Source organism: Cherax quadricarinatus, chromosome 9, assembly GCF_038502225.1.
Source record: "Cherax quadricarinatus isolate ZL_2023a chromosome 9, ASM3850222v1, whole genome shotgun sequence".
Lineage (NCBI taxonomy): Eukaryota > Metazoa > Arthropoda > Malacostraca > Decapoda > Parastacidae > Cherax > Cherax quadricarinatus.
Genome location: NC_091300.1, coordinates 43,160,532 through 43,183,409, shown reverse-complemented (window position 1 = coordinate 43,183,409; position 22,878 = coordinate 43,160,532). Strand labels below are relative to the sequence as shown.

The 22,878-nt window shown below is 40.2% G+C and overlaps 1 protein-coding gene across 1 annotated transcript in view; it reads left to right on the top strand.

Annotated features, from left to right (window-relative positions):
• The window catches only part of LOC128685938 (uncharacterized), a gene marked incomplete at its 5' end in the record, with an annotated part of 637,739 nt that overhangs the window by 513,385 nt on the left and 101,476 nt on the right, over positions 1-22,878 (top strand). Inside the window, 1 exon segment of the mRNA XM_070083119.1 lies at positions 853-1,015. Within this exon segment, the coding sequence (XP_069939220.1) occupies positions 853-1,015 (163 nt within the window).

Below are 22,878 nucleotides of genomic sequence, written 5' to 3'. Positions count from 1 at the left end.
GAATGCCTGCTACACTGCCTACATGTCTCCTACACTCCCTCCATATCTGCTACACTCCCCGCATGCCTGCTGCACTTTCTGGATGCCTGCTACACTTCCTGCATGCCTGCTACACTCTCTGCATGCTTGTTACATTCCTTGCATGCCTGTTGCACTCCCTGCATGCCTGATACACTTCCTGCATGTTTTCTAAACTTTCTGCATGCATGCTACACTTCTTGCATGTCTGATACACTCCCTGCATGCCTGCTACACTCCCTGCATGCCTGCTACACTCCATGCATGTCTGTTAGGCTCTCTGCTTGCCTGCTACACTCCCTGCATGTCTGCTACACTCCCTCCATGCCTGCTGCACTCTCTGGATGCCTGCTACACTCCCTGCATGCCTGCTACACTTCACGCTTAAATGCCATGGTGTTTCTCACTTTCTTTACCACAGGTTACTTATTTTGCAGATGCTCTTCGAAAAACCCACAAAAAAATGGAAAATAAGCGAAATGTTTGGATGTATGAACAGAAGCTTCCTCACACACTGAGAGACACAGCCAAACTGATGCGCAAGCGGCCCCAGCCGATGGACAGACACGTCCAAAACGGCCGATAACTGGGAGCCAAAAAAAACGGCCGATCACCGAGTCGGCAGATAACAGGAACGGCCAATAACCAAGGGTCCACTGTATATACATTACATTATGTATTTGTTGTAAGATTACTACATTCAGCCCAAAAGTTATCTTTTAAGCTTTAAGCAGTCCAATTTCAAGGAAAGCGCTACATAATTTTAATTAAAAATTCTTTTTACTTGTGCATCTTTACTGAAATTGTAAATCTTCATTTATTTTTACATTACAGAATATGGCGTCTCTTAGTGCAACTTCATCATACTCATGAGGATGCTGTCCAGAACAACAAACAGCTACCAGATGAAATCAATCTAGGTGATCTGTGGCAGAACCACTCTGTTCCACTGAAGGCCTATAGCCTCCTTGCTGTACCTCTGCCTAAATGGCACTCAGTAAGTTTTACATAAGTTTTATAAATACAAATGTTTTATAATATTATTAGAGGTAGTAGGTTGGTAGACAGCAACCACCCAGGACTATGTGAGGCCAGCAGTAACAGCATGCTTGATCAGCCCTGAGCATGATTGGCCTGAGATGCCTGGTCATTATAGAATGGGCTTTAACACTTGGTGTGTGCATTATTAATCCTTTCAGGATGTCCGACATACTAATATGGCTTACGCACCAGGGTTATTGACCTACTAGTACGCCTAAATTCTAGCGCCTTCAAATCTAGCAAGAGAAAACTGGTAGGTCTACATATGAAAGAATGGGTCTATGTGGTCAGTGTATGCAGTATAAAAAAAATCCTGCAGCAAACAGTGTGTAATGAGAAAAAAAAAACTTTGACCGTGTTTTTTGTTTAACCCTTTGAGGGTTTCGGACGTACTAGTACGGCTTACGCGCAGAGGTTTTTGACGTACTAGTATGTACAAATTCTAGTGCCGTCAAATCTCACGGGAAAAGGCTGGTAGGCCTAGATGTGAGAGAATGGGTCTGTGTGGTCAGTGTGTGCGGTAGAAAAAAAATCTGGGACCCAGTGGTGCATTGTGGGAATGCCATCTTAGTACACAATGTCCACCATGCCTCACAGTAAGAAGTTCCTCACTCCTCGGCGAATTGGGATGCTTTTGTTCCCCAGTGACAGTTCTAATACAGATGGAAGTGCCAGTGAAGATGAGTTTCAAGGTTTTGGTGAGGTTTTGACCGAAACTAATGACCATAATATCGGTAATAGTGAGGAAAACCCAGTCGACCCTCAGCCTTCCACCTCTGGTGCTGGGCCGTCTTGTTCACATTCAGTTGTACCAGAATCAAAGAGGAAACTCCTATTTTCCCAAATCCCAGACTCAGATGTGAGCATTTGTGATGATAGTGATAGTGATTATGAACTACAAGCTCTTGAAAACAGTTCCAGTAGTGTTAGTGAAGTGGAATATTCCCCAGTGAAGCGTCAATATATACGATGATATATGCGCTCTGGTAGTGTGTCATATGCTGTTCCAAGGGGAAGGAGTACATCTCGGAGTACATCCCGTGGCTGTACAACAGGAACAGACAGTGAAAATGACGATGATAGTGTTGCAATTGGGATGGAAAATGTGCATGGTGGTGGTAGTGGTGGTGACGGCCGTGAGGCACCAGCAGTGGCCATGCTGCCACCCACGCTGCCGCCTCAGCTGATCTACAACAAAGGCCACCATCCCCCACCCACCCACCACACCAGCCTCCACAACCACAACAACCTGTCATTGTCCAGTACCCACCAGCAGACTGCACCTGGGATTGGCAGGAAGCTGTCAATTTTGTTCCAAATGCCCACCAGTTTGATGACAGCCAAAGTGGAATACGGCCATCTTGTACACTTGGGAACAGTGCCACTGAACTGGAATGTGTCGAGTTATTCTTTGACGAACCCCTGATCAAAAGTATTGTCATGGAAAGCAACACATACAACGAGTACACCATGGCAAACACAATACTTTCACCAAAATCACGTCTACACCAGTGGAAGGAGGCAACTGTGGCTGAGATGTATCTTTTCTTTGCCACAATAATGCTTATGCCACATGTGTATAAGCACAAAGTGAAATCATACTGGTCAACAGACCGCCTGATTGCAACCCCAGGTTTCAGTGATATAATGCGAGTGAATCAATTTGTGCTATTACGTATGCTTCACTTCTCAGACAAAACCAGGCCCTATATATAACCTGACAGAAACGACAGGTTATATAAGATTAGGCATGTGTTTGTGTATCTGAAAGAGAAATTCAATATGTATTTTTATCCCTTCAGGAATCTTGTAATTGACGAGTCTTTGATTCTGTTCAAAGGAAGACTCTCTTTCAAGCAGTACATACCAAGCAAGAAGAAACTCTTTGGTATAAAGTTGTTTTTGCTTTGTGATTGTTACAGTGGTCTGGTATTGGATATTATTGTGTACACTGGAAGTTCTACATTGCAAAATACCAGGAAGTTATTGAGCATCTCTGGTGATGTGGTTAGAACAATGATAGAACCATACCTTGGTAAGGGGCATATATTATATACTGATAACTGGTACACAAGCCCTCACTCAGTGATTTTTTGCGAGTGAACAGGACAGATGTGTGTGGCACAATGCGTGTAAATCGGAAACATATGCCCAGGTTTGACGCTGGCACTCGCAGAGGTGAGTTGCAGGCGTTTGCTGCCAATGACATCATGGCATTTCGGTGGCATGACAAATGAGATGTCACACTGGTGTCATCAGTTAAACCCTAATGAAATGGCAGACACTGGCAGGCACCATAGAGAGATCAATGAACCCATTTTAAAACCTGCAGCTGTGATTGATTACACCTTCAATATGCATTCAGTGGACAAATGTAACATGCAGATTGGGTTTACTGATTGTGTTCGCAAGAGTTATAAGTGGTACATAAAACTCTTTTTCCATCTTCTGGACATTTCCATGCTCAATGCTTATAATATGTATAAGATTCTAAAGAAAAATTGCAAAGGTTAGTGTATGATTTTGGGAATGTGTGTAAAGGTAGAAAGTTGAAAGTGAACATAGAAAAGAGTAAGGTGATGAGGGTGTCAAATGATTTAGATAAAGAAAAATTGGATATCAAATTGGGGAGGAGGAGTATGGAAGAAGTGAATGTTTTCAGATACTTGGGAGTTGATGTGTCGGCGGATGGATTTATGAAGGATGAGGTTAATCATAGAATTGATGAGGGAAAAAAGGTGAGTGGTGAGTTGAGGTATATGTGGAGTCAAAAAACGTTATCTATGGAGGCAAAGAACAAAGAAGGGAATGTATGAAAGTATAGTAGTACCAACACTCTTATATGGGTGTGAAGCTTGGGTGGTAAATGCAGCAGCGAGGAGTCGGTTGGAGGCAGTGGAGATGTCCTGTTTATCCCTTTCAGGGTCCGTCCCGTAGATCTACGGCTTTACGTTCAGGGTCCAAACCGTAGATCTACGCCATGAGCTCAGCTCACTCTGATAAACTGTGAGTGGTACATTTGGGCCTAGATATGAGAGAATACATCTATGTGGTATGTGTGCACCACATAAAACAGATCCTGCAGCACACTGTGTATAATGAGAGAGAAAAAATGAAATCATGATTTTTCGATTAAAACAGCATCTTTGCAGTGTTTTTTCGTATGTTTTTTATAGTTGTATTTGCGATTTCTTGGTCTCATTTGATAGAATGGAAGACATATTACAGAAATAGAGATGATTTTGATTGGTTTTAGCACTGGAAATGGCTTGAAACTGAGCTCAAAGTAGCAGAAATGTTAAATTTTTGCCGATATTCAAGAGTAAACAAACGACCTCACACGTCTAATACACGTCAGCTGGTGGGTCTAATATACATTCACAAATATGGTGATGATATTTATACAATTATTACAGTATTGCATAACAGTAAATCTTCTATTTTTTGGTGTGAATAAAAATTCATTATGTGAATAAAAAATCAAAATGAAATTTTTTTGTAAAGCCTCAAAACATAACTAATGAACAGAGAAAATGTTAGTTTAGTGCCAGGAATGCCTACATTGTTCATTCTGGACCCTATTTTGAAATTGGAATATTTTGAACTTTGTGTTAAATTGGCCAAATTAACAATTTCCGATCACTTTATTTTCTAGTTGAAACAGTTGACTTGGCGATTTCTTGTGCTCAATCGATAGAATAGAAGTAATACTAGTGAAATATCTAAGAATTTGGTTGATTGGAATAATGTAATTGGCCTAAAATGGGAGTCAAAGTCAGCAAAATCGCCGATTCGTAAATATCGCTGACACATCAAAATTCGCGAGAGCATAATTTCGTCAATTTTCCACCAAATTTCGTACTTTTTGTTTTATTACCTTCACAAAAAGATTCTCTACGATTCCATGAGAAAAAATAACAAATTTTTTTTTGAAAATTCTTGGACACTGGTGCGTGACTCCAGATTTGGGCCTTGGACCCTGAAAGGGTTAAGGGCAATGTGTGGTGTAAATATTATGCAGAAAATTCAGAGTGTGGAAATTAGGAGAAGGTGTGGAGTTAATAAAAGTATTAGTCAGAGGGCAGAAGAGGGGTTGTTGAGGTGGTTTGGTCATTTAGAGAGAATGGATCAAAGTAGAATGACATGGAAAGCATATAAATCTATAGGGGAAGGAAGGCAGGGTAGGGGTCGTCCTCGAAAGGGTTGGAGAGAGGGGGTAAAGGAGGTTTTGTGGGCAAGGGGCTTGGACTTCCAGCAAGCGTGCGTGAGCGTGTTAGATTGGAGTGAATGGAGACGAATGGTACTTGGGACCTGACGATCTGTTGGAGTGTGAGCAGGGTAATATTTAGTGAAGGGATTCAGGGAAACCGGTTATTTTCATATAGTCGGACTTGAGTCCTGGAAATGGGAAGTACAATGCCTGCACTTTAAAGGAGGGGTTTGGGATATTGGCAGTTTGGAGGGATATGTTGTGTATCTTTATATGTGTATGCTTCTAGACTGTTGTATTCTGAGCACCTCTGCAAAAACAGTGATAATGTGCGAGTGTGGTGAAAGTGTTGAATGATGATGAAAGTATTTTCTTTTTGGGGATTTTCTTTCTTTTTTTTTTGGGTCACCCTGCCTCGGTGGGAAACGGCCGACTTGTTGAAAAAAAAAAAAAAAAATATATATATATATATATATATATATATATATATATATATATATATATATATATATATAAGTGTAAAACGAAAGCCTGTAATTGTTTTACATGATGGTAGGATTGCTGGTGTCTTTTGTCTGTCTCATAAATATGCAAGATTACAGGCATGTCTTGCTACTTCTACTTACACTTAGGTCACACTACACATACATGTACACGTTTATTTATACACACTCATCTGAGTTTTCTTTGATTTTATCTTAATAGTTCTTTGTCTTATTACTTTTCCTTTTATATCCATGGGGAAGTGGAATAAGAATCTTTCCTCCGTAAGCCATGCGTGTTGTAAAAGTCAACTAAAATGTCGGGAACAATGGGCTAGTAACCCCTTTTCCTGTAAGATTACTAAAAAGAATAAGAAGAAGAAAATTGTCAAAGTGGGAAGTCTGAATGTGCGTGGATGTTGTGCAAATGATAAGAAAGAGATGATTGTGGATGTTATGAATGAGAAGAAACTGGATGTCCTGGCTTTAAGTGAAACAAAGCTGAAGGGGGTGGGAGAGTTTCAATGGAGAGGAATAAATGGGATTAGGTCAGGGGTTTCAAATAGAGTTAGAGCTAAAGAAGGAGTAGCAATAATGTTGAAGGGTAAGCTATGGCAGGAAAAGAGGGACTACAAATGTATAAATTCAAGGATTATGTGGAGTAAAATAAAGATTGGATGTGAAAAGTGGGTTATAGTAAGCGTGTATGCACCTGGAGAAGAGAGAAGTGTAGAGAGAGAGAGATTCTGGGAAATGTTGAGTGAATGCGTGGGGAGTTTTGAATCAAGTGTGAGAGTAATGGTGGCTGGGGATTTCAATGCTAAAGTGGGTAAAAATGTTATGGAGGGAGTAGTAGGTAAATTTGGGGTGCCAGGGGTAAATGTAAATGGGGAGCCTTTAATTGAGCTATGTGTAGAAAGAAATTTGGTAATAAGTAATACATATTTTATGAAAAAGAGGATAAATAAATATACAAGGTATGATGTAGCACATAATGAAAGTAGTTTGTTAGATTATGTATTGGTGGATAAAAGGTTGATGGGTAGGCTCCAGGATGTACATGTTTATAGAGGGGCAACTGATATATCGGATCATTATTTAGTTGTAGCTACAGTTAGAGTAAGAGGTAGATGGGAAAAGAGGAAGGTGGCAACAACAAGTAAGAGGGTGGTGAAAGTGTATAAACTAAGGGAGGAGGAAGTTCGGGCGAGATATAAGCGACTATTGGCAGAAAGGTGGGCTAGTGCAAAGATGAGTAGTGGGGGGGTTGAAGAGGGTTGGAATAGTTTTAAAAATGCAGTATTAGAATGTGGGGCAGAAGTTTGTGGTTATAGGAGGGTGGGGGCAGGAGGAAAGAGGAGTGATTGGTGGAATGATGAAGTAAAGGGTGTGATAAAAGAGAAAAAGGTAGCTTATGAGAGGTTTTTACAAAGCAGAAGTGTTATAAGAAGAGCAGAGTATATGGAGAGTAAAAGAAAGGTGAAGAGAGTGGTGAGAGAGTGCAAAAGGAGAGCAGATGAAAGAGTGGGAGAGGCACTGTCAAGAAATTTTAATGAAAATAAGAAAAAATTTTGGAGTGAGTTAAACAAGTTAAGAAAGCCTAGGGAAAGTATGGATTTGTCAGTTAAAAACAGAGTAGGGGAGTTAGTAGATGGGGAGAGGGAGGTATTAGGTAGATGGCGAGAATATTTTGTGGATCTTTTAAAGGTTGAGGAAGAAAGGGAGGCGGTAATTTCATGCACTGGCCAGGGAGGTATACCATCTTTTAGGAGTGAAGAAGAGCCTGTCTCATAAATATGCAAGATTACAGGTAAGTCTTGCTACTTCTACTTACACTTAGGTCACACTACACATACATGTACAAGCATATATATACACACCCCTCTGGGTTTTCTTCTATTTTCTTTCTAATTCCTGTTCTTGTTTATTTCCTCTTATCTCCATGGGGAAGTGGAACAGAATTCTTCCTCCGTAAGCTATGCGTGTTGTAAGAGGCGACTAAAATGCCGGGAGCAAGGGGCTAGTAACCCCTTCTCCCGTATAAATTACTAAATTTAAGAGAAACTTTCATTTTTCTTTTTGGGCCACCCTGCCTTGGTGGGATACTGCCAGTGTGTTGAAAGAAAGAATATATATATATATATAAATAAAACCCTGAGAGTAAGTTTGCAAGCAAGGGTCTCAGCCCTCTAAGGGTTAATGTATGATGGTGTAAACATGTTATCAGGATTTATATGCATTTGAAAGTGAAAAAGCAATTTTTGCTTTACAGCATTAGCCCAGAACCTAACATGCTGTATAATCAGGGCCCTCCTGTAATGTTTAGAGACATTTTTGCAATAGAAGCTGAGAACATAAGATGATATCTTTTTTTATATTATTAACACATCGGCCATCTCACACCAAGGCAGGATGATGTACCTTTGAAGAGTTTCGAGAGTTCATCTACTCTCTGAGCCCGGCCATGGGCCAGGCTCATCTGGTGCTTGCCTGGTCAACCAGGCTGTTGCTGCTGGAGGTCCACTGCCCCACATATCCATCACAGCCTGGTTGATCTGGCACCTGGTGAAGATACTTGTCCAGTTTCCTCTTGAAGGCTTCTACACTTGTCCCAGCCGTGTTTCTGATATCTTCTGGTAAGTTGTTGAATAGTCTGGGACCCCAGATGTTGATGCAGTCTCCCATATTCTTCACTGGGTTTATTTTACACTTCCTCTCGTATCTCTCACTCCTGTATGTTGTTATGGCAATGTACAGATTTGGGACCAGGCCCTCGAGTATTTTCCAGGTATATATTATCACGTATCTCTCTCTTCCACTCCAGTGAATACATGTTCAAGACTTGCAGGCGTTCCAAGTAGTTTAGGTGCTTTACAGGATCAGTGTGAGCCGTAAATGATGTCTGTATTTGTTCCAGCTCCAATATTTCTCCAGCATTTAATGGGGCCATCAGCACTGAGCAATATTCTAAGTGAGGGAGCAATAGTGATATGAAGAGTGTCACCATCGACATTATTTCCCTTGTTTTGAAAGTTCTCAATACCCACCCCATCATCTTCCTGCCTGTCATGATCTTTGTCTTGTTATGGTCTTTAAAAGAAAGGTCCACTGATATAATTATTCACAGGTCTTTTACGTGGTCCTTACATTCTATTTGGTGATCCTCTTAAGTTTTGTATGTATTGTTCCTTTTGAGTTCTTCATTCTTTCCATACCTAAGCATCTGGAACTTTACACCATTGAACGTCATGTTGTTCTCCACTGCCCACTGGAAAACCCTGTTTATGTCTTCCTGTACTTTTTCAGTGCCCTCTACCATAGTGACTTACATGCTTATTTTAGTATCAGCTGCAAATGATGATACAAAAGTGTGCAGGGTGTTTTTATCCTGCACACTTTTGTATCATCATTTGAGGATGAGAAACAGCAGAGGTGCTAGTACAGTGCCTTGGGGCACTGAGCTTTTGACCTCACTGATGCTGGATCTTGCCCTGTTCACTACTACTTTTTGTGTTCTTTGTGTTAGGAATCCGAAAATTCATCTGCCAACCTTCCCTGTAATGCCCATGGCCTTCATTTTATGCACTATCACTCCATGATCGCATTTGCCAAACGCCTTTGCAAAATCTGTGTAAATCGCATCTGCATTTTGGTCGACTTCCAATGCCTCCATAATTCTGTCATAATGGTTCAGCAGCTGTGACAGGCATGATCGTCCTGCTCTAAAACCATGCTGGATCAGGTTATATTGGTTGTGCTGGTCCATGAAATATGTAATCTGCCATCTCATCACTCTTTCAAAGATTTTATGATGTGAGAGGTTAGGGCTACTGGTCTGTAATTTGTAGCTAGTGCTCTACTACCTCCCTTATGCAAAGGAGCTATGTCTGCACTCTTTAAGGCCTCCGGTATTTCACCTAGATCTAAGGTCTTTCTCCAAAGAATACGTAGGCCTCTTGCTAGTCGTACTTTGCACTTCTTTATAAATAGAGCATTCCATGAATCTGGTCCAGGTGCTGAGTGATTGGACATGTTTTCCATTTCTTTTTTGGAAACTATGGGATTTGTACTAATGTCAGTTGATCTGCGTGGCCTTCTTCTGGAGTGAAAAATATTTCTGCATTTTCTACCTTGCTCTCATTTACTGGGTTGCTGAATACCAACTCATACTGTTCTTTTAGGATTTCACTCGTTTCCTATTCATCATCAGTATATGAATCTCCTCTCAATAATGGTCCAGTTCTACAGGTAGTTCTTAGCTTGAATTTTGCATAGAATTAGAAATATTTTGGGTTTCTTGCAATATCCTGTATGGCCCTTTGTTCCCTTTGTACTTCTTCTGTGAACTATGATATCCCAAGTTTTTGCTCTAATCTAGTGATCTTTTGGCTATGTCTATCTTTCCTCTGTTGCAACATATTTGTGTTTTTGAGCAATTCAGTAACCCCTTTTTTTTCTTCTGAACCACCTCCTATGCTCTCTCTATATATCTGATCTTCTGGGTTTCCTCGGTAGTACGTGCTTCATACATACCTTGTATGCTTCTGTATTCAGCTTCTCTAGGCACTCGTGGGGATTTAGGGTGCTCATATAAAACTGGGTTGCTTAAATGTGCGTGGATGTAGTGCGGATGACAAGAAACAGATGATTGCTGATGTTATGAATGAAAAGAAGTTGGATGTCCTGGCCCTAAGCGAAACAAAGCTGAAGGGGGTAGGAGAGTTTCAGTGGGGGGAAATAAATGGGATTAAATCTGGAGTATCTGAGAGAGTTAGAGCAAAGGAAGGGGTAGCAGTAATGTTAAATGATCAGTTATGGAAGGAGAAAAGAGAATATGAATGTGTAAATTCAAGAATTATGTGGATTAAAGTAAAGGTTGGATGCGAGAAGTGGGTCATAATAAGCGTGTATGCACCTGGAGAAGAGAGGAATGCAGAGGAGAGAGAGAGATTTTGGGAGATGTTAAGTGAATGTATAGGAGCCTTTGAACCAAGTGAGAGAGTAATTGTGGTAGGGGACCTGAATGCTAAAGTAGGAGAAACTTTTAGAGAGGGTGTGGTAGGTAAGTTTGGGGTGCCAGGTGTAAATGATAATGGGAGCCCTTTGATTGAACTTTGTATAGAAAGGGGTTTAGTTATAGGTAATACATATTTTAAGAAAAAGAGGATAAATAAGTATACACGATATGATGTAGGGCGAAATGACAGTAGTTTGTTGGATTATGTATTGGTAGATAAAAGACTGTTGAGTAGACTTCAGGATGTACATGTTTATAGAGGGGCCACAGATATATCAGATCACTTTCTAGTTGTAGCTACACTGAGAGTAAAAGGTAGATGGGATACAAGGAGAATAGAAGCATCAGGGAAGAGAGAGGTGAAGGTTTATAAACTAAAAGAGGAGGCAGTTAGGGTAAGATATAAACAGCTATTGGAGGATAGATGGGCTAATGAGAGCATAGGCAATGGGGTCGAAGAGGTATGGGGTAGGTTTAAAAATGTAGTGTTAGAGTGTTCAGCAGAAGTTTGTGGTTACAGGAAAGTGGGTGCAGGAGGGAAGAGGAGCGATTGGTGGAATGATGATGTAAAGAGAGTAGTAAGGGAGAAAAAGTTAGCATATGAGAAGTTTTTACAAAGTAGAAGTGATGCAAGGAGGGAAGAGTATATGGAGAAAAAGAGAGAAGTTAAGAGAGTGGTGAAGCAATGTAAAAAGAGAGCAAATGAGAGAGTGGGTGAGATGTTATCAACAAATTTTGTTGAAAATAAGAAAAAGTTTTGGAGTGAGATTAACAAGTTAAGAAAGCCTAGAGAACAAATGGATTTGTCAGTTAAAAATAGGAGAGGAGAGTTATTAAATGGAGAGTTAGAGGTATTGGGAAGATGGAAGGAATATTTTGAGGAATTGTTAAATGTTGATGAAGATAGGGAAGCTGTGGTTTCGTGTATAGGGCAAGGAGGAATAACATCTTGTAGGAGTGAGGAAGAGCCAGTTGTGAGTGTGGGGGAAGTTCGTGAGGCAGTAGGTAAAATGAAAGGGGGTAAGGCAGCCGGGATTGATGGGATAAAGATAGAAATGTTAAAAGCAGGTGGGGATATAGTTTTGGAGTGGTTGGTGCAATTATTTAATAAATGTATGGAAGAGGGTAAGGTACCTAGGGATTGGCAGAGAGCATGCATAGTTCCTTTGTATAAAGGCAAAGGGGATAAAAGAGAGTGCAAAAATTATAGGGGGATAAGTCTGTTGAGTGTACCTGGTAAAGTGTATGGTAGAGTTATAATTGAAAGAATTAAGAGTAAGACGGAGAATAGGATAGCAGATGAACAAGGAGGCTTTAGGAAAGGTAGGGGGTGTGTGGACCAGGTGTTTACAGTGAAACATATAAGTGAACAGTATTTAGATAAGGCTAAAGAGGTCTTTGTGGCATTTATGGATTTGGAAAAGGCGTATGACAGGGTGGATAGGGGGGCAATGTGGCAGATGTTGCAAGTGTATGGTGTAGGAGGTAGGTTACTGAAAGCAGTGAAGAGTTTTTACGAGGATAGTGAGGCTCAAGTTAGAGTATGTAGGAAAGAGGGAAATTTTTTCCCAGTAAAAGTAGGCCTTAGACAAGGATGTGTGATGTCACCGTGGTTGTTTAATATATTTATAGATGGGGTTGTAAGAGAAGTAAATGCGAGGGTCTTGGCAAGAGGCGTGGAGTTAAAAGATAAAGAATCACACACAAAGTGGGAGTTGTCACAGCTGCTCTTTGCTGATGACACTGTGCTCTTGGGAGATTCTGAAGAGAAGTTGCAGAGATTGGTGGATGAATTTGGTAGGGTGTGCATAAGAAGAAAATTAAAGGTGAATACAGGAAAGAGTAAGGTTATGAGGATAACAAAAAGATTAGGTGATGAAAGATTGAATATCAGATTGGAGGGAGAGAGTATGGAGGAGGTGAACGTATTCAGATATTTGGGAGTGGACGTGTCAGCGGATGGGTCTATGAAAGATGAGGTGAATCATAGAATTGATGAGGGAAAAAGAGTGAGTGGTGCACTTAGGAGTCTGTGGAGACAAAGAACTTTGTCCTTGGAGGCAAAGAGGGGAATGTATGAGAGTATAGTTTTACCAACGCTCTTATATGGGTGTGAAGCGTGGGTGATGAATGTTGCAGCGAGGAGAAGGCTGGAGGCAGTGGAGATGTCATGTCTGAGGGCAATGTGTGGTGTGAATATAATGCAGAGAATTCGTAGTTTGGAAGTTAGGAGGAGGTGCGGGATTACCAAAACTGTTGTCCAGAGGGCTGAGGAAGGGTTGTTGAGGTGGTTCGGACATGTAGAGAGAATGGAGCGAAACAGAATGACTTCAAGAGTGTATCAGTCTGTAGTGGAAGGAAGGCGGGGTAGGGGTCGGCCTAGGAAGGGTTGGAGGGAGGGGGTAAAGGAGGTTTTGTGTGCGAGGGGCTTGGACTTCCAGCAGGCATGCGTGAGCGTGTTTGATAGGAGTGAATGGAGACAAATGGTTTTTAATACTTGACGTGCTGTTGGAGTGTGAGCAAAGTAACATTTATGAAGGGATTCAGGGAAACCGGCAGGCCGGACTTGAGTCCTGGAGATGGGAAGTACAGTGCCTGCACTCTGAAGGAGGGGTGTTAATGTTGCAGTTTAAAAACTGTAGTGTAAAGCACCCTTCTGGCAAGACAGTGATGGAGTGAATGATGGTGAAAGTTTTTCTTTTTCGGGCCACCCTGCCTTGGTGGGAATCGGCCGGTGTGATAAAAAAAAAAAAAAAAAAAAATATCTGATTCCCAGGGTATGTCTGATAGCTCTTGGTTTAGTTTTTTCCCAGCCAGTTCTATAGCTGTTAAAATTAAACTTACTGAACATCCCATCTCTAGCATTAGGGACGCAGTTTCCTAACCCTGAATTAATACTCGTTTAACCCTTTGACTGTCGCATGCCCCTTTCTGAAACTGTCATTCTATGTCGCAAAATTTTTGGAAAAAAAAAAGTTTTTTCTTATGAAATAATAGAGAATCTTTTCCCTGTGGTAATGACACCAAAAGTAGGAAATTTGGTCGAAAACTCACAGAATTACACTCCCGCGAAGTTAGCGGTCTTGGCGACATATACGCACCGGCGATTTCGCCGACTTTGAGCCCTGTTTTTGGCCAATTCCGTTGTTCCAGTTGACCAAACTCATAGCTATTTCTTTAAAACTCCATTTTTTTTCTATCAGTTAAGTACAAGAAACCACCAATTTACTGATCTGAACTACCCAATAAAGTGGTCAGAAATTGGCAATTTGGCCAATTTCATGCAAATTAAAAAAGGTGCCAATTTCAAAATAGGGTCCAGAATAAACAATGTAGACATTCTTGGCACTAAAATAGCATATCCTCTGCTCATTAGTCATGTCTCTAGGCCCCTCTTACATTACTATTGCTTTCTATTTTGATTTTTTATTCATACAAAAAATACAAAGTTTACTGTTATGCAGGCTACTGCATTATTGTAAAAATGGTATAAATAATATCAGTGCACTAGTGAAAGAATATTAGACTCCCCAGTTGACATGGATTAGACGTGTGGTGTGATTTGCTTACTCCTGAACATTGGTAAAAATCGAACATTTCCGCAAATTTGAGCTCAATTTCACGGTTGTTTTCATCGTGAAATTAATCAAAATCATCTCCATTTCTGTAATATATTTCCCATTTTATCATGAGACCATGAAAACGCGAATACAACGATAAATACTATACGAAAATACACCTCAATATCGGCGTTTTAATCCCAAAAAATGGTCAGTTTTTTTTTCCTCATTATGCACTGCAGGCTGCAGGATTTTTTTTTGTGGTGCACACTGACCACACAGACCCATTATCTCACATGTGGGCCTACCAGCTTTCTCCTGCTTGATTTGAAGCCACTAGAATTTATGCGTATTAATACGTTCGAAACACTGGTTCGTAGGACATTTATATACAACCAAAACAGTCAAGGGGTTAAACTTCTATGATTTTATGATCAGAGTATGTTGCTTTTGTAACTGTTAGGTCTCTGATCAGTTCCTCGTTGTTTGTGAATATCAAATCCAGGGTATTTTCATTTCTAGTGGGATCAGTTACCTGTTGGTTTAACCCTTTCAGGGTTTCTGACGTACTAGTACGGCTTACGCACCAGGGTTATTGACATACTAGTACGCCTAAATTCTAGCGCCTTCAAATCTAGCAAGAGAAAGCTGGTAGGCCTACATATGAAAGAATGGGTCTGTGTGGTCAATGTGGGCAGCATAAAAAAAATCCTGCAGCACACATAATGAGAAAAAAAAACCTATTTTTTTTTAAACAGCAACTTTGCACTGTATTTTCGTATGGCATTTATGGTTGTATTCTAGATTTCCTGGTCTCATTTTATAGAATGGAAGACATATTACAGAAATTGAGATGATTTTGATTGGTTTCACAAAAAAAGTACCTTGAAATTGAGCTCAAAGTAGCAGAAATGTTCGCTCTTTGCCAAAGTTCAGAAGTAAACAAATCATGCCATGCACCCAATACACATCAACTGTTGAGTCTAATATTCTTTCACAAGTGTGCTGATATTATTTATACCATTTCTACACTAATGCAGTAGTCTGCATAACAGTATATCTTCTATTTTTTGTAAGAATAAAAATTCAAAGTGGAAAGCAAAAGAAATGTAAGAGGGGCCTGGGGACATGACTGATGAACAGAGAAAATATTATTTTAGTGCCAGGAATGTCTGTCTTGTTTATTCTGGACCCTATTTGGAAATTGGCATCTTTTGAAATTTGTGTGAAATTGGTAAAATTGCTAATTTCTGACCACTTGAGTGGATAGTTGAAATCGGTAAATGGGTAGTTTCTTGTACTTATTCCATAGGAAAAATGAAGTTCTAGCGAAATAGTTATGATTTTTGTCAACTAGTACACTGGAATTGGCCGAAAATAGGGCTTAAAGTGATCAAAATCGCCAGTGCATGAACAGTGTCGAGACCACTAACTTCGCGAGAGCATAATTTAGTAAGTTTCTCATCAAATTTCATACTTTTGGTGTCATTATGATCGAGAAAAGATTATATTTTCACGAGAAAAATAATTTTTTTTGTTTTTTTTTTTCCGAAAAATTTTCGACCCTGAGAACAAGTTTAGGAGAGGGCGTCTCGACCCTGAAAGGGTTAATGAATACTTTTCAGAAAGCCTTAGTTCCCTGGTATGTGCCTGCTGAGCCAGGGTGCTTCCCGGAAATATTTCTGGTATAACATTACATTGCGCCATCTTCCATTTTGCATTAGGGAGATTAAAATCTCCAAGGAGTAAAATATTTGACGTGGGATTTTCTATCTTCTCCACATAGCTATCTATCTTCCTTAGCTGATCTGTGAATTCCTCAGCAGTTGCTGATGGTGATTTGTATTCTAGGATAATTACCAAATTCCTATTTTCAACTTTAATGCCTAGAATTTCTACTATATCATTCGTAGAGTTCAGCACTTCTGTGCAACAGAAAGTATCCTTTACATAGATTCCTACTTCTCCCTATGATCTATTAATTCTATCATTCACTCCATCATTTACTCCATCACTGTCTTGCCAGAGGCGTGCTTACACTACAGTTATAAAACTGCAACATTAACACCCCTCCCCCAGAATGCAGGCACTGTACTTCCCATCTCCAGGACTCAGGTCTGGCCTGCCAGTTTCCCTGAATCCCTTCATGAGTGTTACCTTGCTTACACTCCAACAGCACGTCAAGTGCTAAAAACCATTTGTCTCCATCCGCTTCAATCTAACACACTCGTGCATGCTTGCTGGAAGTCCAAGCCCCTCGCACGCAAAACCTTCTTTACTCCCACCCTCCAACCTTTCCTAGGTCAACCCCTACCCCACCTTCACTTCACTACAGATTTATGCACTCTCAAAGTCATTCTGTTTTGTTTCATCCTCTCTACATGTCCAAACCACCTCAAAAATCCCTCCTCAGCCCTCTGTACGAATTATCTGCATTATTGTATATTCACACCACACATTACCCTCAGACTTGACATCTCCACTGCCTCCAGCCTTCTCCTTGTTGCAACATTCACCACCCATGCTTTACACCCATATAAGAGCATTGGTATAACTATACTGTCATACATTCCCCTCTTTGCTTCCATGGACAAAGTCCTTTGTTTCCACAGACTCCTCAGTGCACCACTCACCTTTATCCCTCATCACTTATATGATCCACCTCATCTTTCATAGACCCATCTGCTGACACGTCCACTCTTAAATACAGCCTCTCCTCAGTTAACGATGTGCTCGGAATTACGACGGGCTCTCTGACCAGTGTTTATGCCTAAATACAGCCTCTCCTTACTTAGCAACATACTCATTTACCGATGGCTGTGACTTACGACGGGCTCTCTGACCAATATGCATACCAAGATAATGTATAGTAGGGCCCCACTTATATGACAGGTTAGGTTCTAGGCTACCACCATAAAGCGGAAATCACCGTAAAGTGGAACACCCTTTTTGTCCACTTATAAATGCACGTAAATATGTACTAGATAACAATTTTACACTAACATATATTAAGTTAGCAATAGAACTAGGCATTAAAACACAACAAAAAAGTAAAATACATATATACAGTAGATCATCATTTAACCCTTTAACCCTTAAACGGTCCAAACGTATATATACGTTTTTTCAACATCTGAAAGTATGTAAAAAAATGTAGATCTTTTTTGTTTTACATTTGGAAACATAAAAAAAACTTTTACCTACATCTTTTTTTTGTTATATTTGAAAATATGTAAAAAAAGTAGATCTACTTTTGTAGCACTACGAATTTGAATGTCAATCTGTTTGGACCGTTTAAGGGTTAAGGGTTAACAGGCCCTCTCCCAGACTTGTTCTCAGCGTTGACAAATTTTTAAAAAAAAAAATTATTTTTTCTGAAGAAAAGATAGAGAATCTTTTCCCGATCATAATGACACCAAAAGAATGAAATTTGATGGAAAACTTACAGAATTATGCTCTTGTGAAGTAGCGGTCTCGATGATGTTTACGCATCGGCGATTTTGCCCATTTTGAGCCCTATTTTCGGCCAATTCCAGTGTACTATTCAACAAGAATCATAACTATTTCGCTAGAACTCCATTTTTTTCTATCGAATGAGTACAAGAAACCACCCATTTACCGATTTCAACTATCCAGTAAAGTGGTCAGAATTTAGCAATTTTGCCAATTTCACACAAATTTCAAAAGATGCCAATTTCAAAATAGGGTCCAGAATAAACAAGAAAGACATTCCTGGCACTAAAATAACATTTCCTCTGTTCATTAGTCATGTCCCCATGCCCCTCTTACATTCTTTTGCTTTCCACTTTGAATTTTTATTCTCACAAAAAATAGAAGATTTACTGTTATGCAGACTACTGCATTAGTTTAGAAATGGTATAAATAATATCAGCGCACTTGTGAAAGAATATTACTCACCAGTTGATGTGTATTGGACGCGTAGCATGATTTGTTTACTTTTGAACTTTGGCAAAAATCGAAGATTTCTGCTACTTTGAGCTCAATTTCAAGGTACTTTTCATTGTAAAACCAATCAAAATCATCTCAATTTCTGTAATATGTCTTCCATTCTATAAAATGAGACCAGGGAAATTAGAATACCATCATAAATACCATATGAAAATAAAGTGCAAAGTTGCTGTTTTAAACCACAAACACTGTCAAAGTTTTTTTTTTTTCTCATTACGCACTGTGTGCTGCAGGATCTTTTTTATAGTGCGCACACTGACCACATAGACCCATTCTTTCAAATGTAGGCCTACCAGCTTTCTCTCACTAGATTTGAGGGCACTAGAATTTAGGTGTGTTAGTACGTCAAAAACCCTGGTGCGTAAGCCATACTAGTACGTCGGAAACCCTGAAAGGGTTAACACAGTAGTTATGTTCCTGAGAATGGCGTGTTAGGTAAAATGTGTTACATGAACTGAAGGACTAATGGGAAAACTAGGGTTATGTTGCTGGGGGCCCCAAAAAAGCCAAACAACTTTTTTTTAGGCCTCCACTTCTTTCAAAAATAAAAGTGAATATGGAATTGTAGTTCATTGTTGTGATGTATTATGTTTTTGTACTGGTTAAGACTACAAATGTAACAGAAATAATAGTATTTCTTACCTTTAATTGTGGGTGCTGGTGTTTGTGGATGACTGTGAAGAGAGTGGAGAGTTATGCTGTGGCCCTACTGGGCTGAGGTGGATGGTAGGGGTTCTGGTACTGAAGTTGATGGTTGTACTGGAGTGTCTAACTTTAAGTCATTCAGTCAGTCAGTCAAGTCAGTAAGTCATTCAGTCAAGTCATTTAGTTAGGTCATTCATTCAAGTAAGTAAGTCATTCAGTCAAGTCAGTAAGTCATTCAGTCAAGTCATTCAGTCAGTCAAGTCAGTAAGTCGTCCAGTTAAGTCAGTGAGTAAGTCAAATCAGTCATTCAGTCAGTCACACAAATTCCTGTTTACTTCTTTTTATATGTACAAAGTCACACTTCATTACAGTTATCTCTTCGTTAATTCTAAGACCTAAATGCTTATGCCTTTTCTTGCCACTCTCAGCAACACTGTATGCCTACTGGGTGTCATGATTGCTTGGCAGAAACAAGATATAGTAATTAAAAGACCAAAACACAAATCACAAACACACCTTGTAGCAGAGAAAGACTGGACACTTATGAAATACGAATGGTGGGGTAGTGGCGGTGGGTGGCAGGGGACGGAGGGAGGTCTCCCAGGCTGATCCACAACAAGGCGGAAGCTTCAGGAAAAAGGGATTTTTTTTCCTTCCCGCAAACTGAACCGTGTTAAATTAATTTTACATGTTACATAAAAGTGTGCCGCAATTCTTTAATTGTGCTATACCCGAATCGTGAAAAATAAACTTGTGCTAAATGATGGCCTACTATAGTACACTCATTATTTTTTATTATCACACTGGCCGATTCCCACCAAGGCAGGGTGGCCCGAAAAAGAAAAACTTTCACCATCATTCACTCCATCACTGTCTTGCCAGAAGGGTGCTTTACACTACAGTTTTTAAACTGCAACATTAACACCCCTCCTTCAGAGTGCAGGCACTGTACTTCCCATCTCCAGGACTCAAGTCTGGCCTGCCGGTTTCCCTGAACCCCTTCATAAATGTTACTTTGCTCACACTCCAACAGCACGTCAAGTATTAAAAACCATTTGTCTCCATTCACTCCTATCAAACACGCTCACGCATGCCTGCTGGAAGTCCAAGCCCCTCGCACACAAAACCTCCTTTACCCCCTCTCTCCAACCTTTCCTAGGTCGACCCCTACCCCGCCTTCCTTCCACTACAGACTGATACACTCTTGAAGTCATTCTGTTTCGCTCCATTCTCTCTACATGTCCGAACCACCTCAACAACCCTTCCTCAGCCCTCTGGACAACAGTTTTGGTAATCCCGCACCTCCTCCTAACTTCCAAAACTACGAATTCTCTGCATTATATTCACACCACACATTGCCCTCAGACATGACATCTCCACTGCCTCCAGCCTTCTCCTCGCTGCAACATTCATCACCCATGCTTCACACCCATATAAGAGCGTTGGTAAAACTATACTCTCATACATTCCCCTCTTTGTCTCCACAGACTCCTAAGTACACCACTCACTCTTTTTCCCTCATCAATTCTATGATTCACCTCATCTTTCATAGACCCATCTGCTGACACGTCCACTCCCAAATATCTGAATACATTCACCTCCTCCATACTCTCTCCCTCCAATCTGATATTCAGTCTTTCATCACCTAATCTTTTTGTTATCCTCATAACCTTACTCTTTCCTGTATTCACCTTTAATTTTCTTCTTTTGCACACCCTACCAAATTCATCCACCAATCTCTGCAACTTCTCTTCAGAATCTCCCAAGAGTAGTGTCATCAGCAAAGAGCAGCTGTGACAACTCCCACCTTGTGTGTGATTTTTTATCTTTTAACTCTACGCCTCTTGCCAAGACCCTTGCATTTACTTCTCTTACAACCCCATCTATAAATATATTAAACAACCATGGTGACATCACACATCCTTGTCTAAGGCCTACTTTTACTGGGAAATAATTTCCCTCTTTCCTACATACTCTAACTTGAGCCTCACTATCCTCGTAAAAACTCTTCACTGCTTTCAGTAACCTACCTCCTACACCATACACTTGCAACATCTGCCACATTGCTCCCCTATCTACCCTGTCATACGCCTTTTCCAAATCCATTAATGCCACAAAGACCTCTTTAGCCTTATCTAAATACTGTTCACTTATATGTTTCACTTTAAACACCTGGTCCACACACCCCCTACCTTTCCTAAAGCCTCCTTGTTCATCTACTATCCTATTCTCCGTCTTACTCTTAATTCTTTCAATAATAACTCTACCATACACTTTACCAGGTATACTCAGCAGACTTATCCCCCTATAATTTTTGCACTCTCTTTTATCCCCTTTGCCTTTATACAAAGGAACTATGCATACTCTCTGCCAGTCCCTAGGTACCTTACCCTCTTCCATACATTTATTAAATAATTGAACCAACCACTCCAAAACTATATCCCCAACTGCTTTTAACATTTCTATCTTTATCCCATCAATCCCGGCTGCCTTACCCCCTTTCATTTTACCTACTGCCTCACGAACTTTCCCCACACTCACAACTGGCTCTTCCTCACTCCTACAAGATGTTATTCCTCCTTGTCCTATACACGAAATCACAGCTTCCCTATGTTCATCAACATTTAACAATTCCTCAAAATATTCCCTCCATCTTCCCAATACCTCTAACTCTCCATTTAATAACTCTCCTCTCCTATTTTTAACTGACAAATCCATTTGTTCTCTAGGCTTTCTTAACTTGTTAATCTCACTCCAAAACTTTTTCTTATTTTCAACAAAATTTGTTGATAACATCTCACCCACTCTCATTTGCTCTCTTTTTACATTGCTTCACCGCTCTCTTTTTCTCCATATACTCTTCCCTCCTTGTATCACTTCTACTTTGTAAAAACTTCTCATATGTTAACTTTTTCTCCCTTACTACTCTCTTTACATCATCATTCCACCAATCGCTCCTCTTCCCTCCCGCACCCACTTTCCTGTAACCACAAACTTCTGCTGAACACTCTAACACTACATTTTTAAACCTACCCCATACCTCTTCGACCCCATTGCCTATGCTCTCATTAGCCCATCTATCCTCCAATAGCTGTTTATATCTTACCCTAACTGCCTCCTCTTTTAGTTTATAAACCTTCACCTCTCTCTTCCCTGATGCTTCTATTCTCCTTGTATCCCATCTACCTTTTACTCTCAGTGTAGCTACAACTAGAAAGTGATCTGATATATCTGTGGCCCCTCTATAAACATGTACATCGTGAAGTCTACTCAACAGTCTTTTATCTACCAATACATAATCCAACAAACTACTGTTATTTCGCCCTACATCATATCTTTTATACTTATTTATCCTCTTTTTCTTAAAATATGTATTACCTATAACTAAACCCCTTTCTATACAAAGTTCAATCAAAGGGCTCCCATTATCATTTACACCTGGCACCCCAAACTTACCTACCACACCCTCTCTAAAAGTTTCTCCTACTTCAGCATTCAGGTCCCCTACCACAATTACTCTCTCAGTTGGTTCAAAGGCTCCTATACATTCATTTAACATCTCCCAAAATCTCTCTCTCTCCTCTGCATTCCTCTCTTCTCCAGGTGCATACACGCTTATTATGACCCACTTCTCACATCCAACCTTTACTTTAATCCACATAATTCTTGAGTTTACACATTCATATTCTCTTTTCTCCTTCCATAACTGATCATTCAACATTACTGCTACCCCTTCCTTTGCTCTAACTCTCAGATATTCCAGATTTAATCCTATTTATTTCCCCCCACTGAAACTCCCCTACCCCCTTCAGCTTTGTTTCGCTTAGGGCCAGGACATCCAACTTCTTTTCATTCATAACATCAGCAATCATCTGTTTCTTGTCATTCGCACTACATCCACGCACATTTAAGCATCCCAGTTTTATAAAGTTTTTC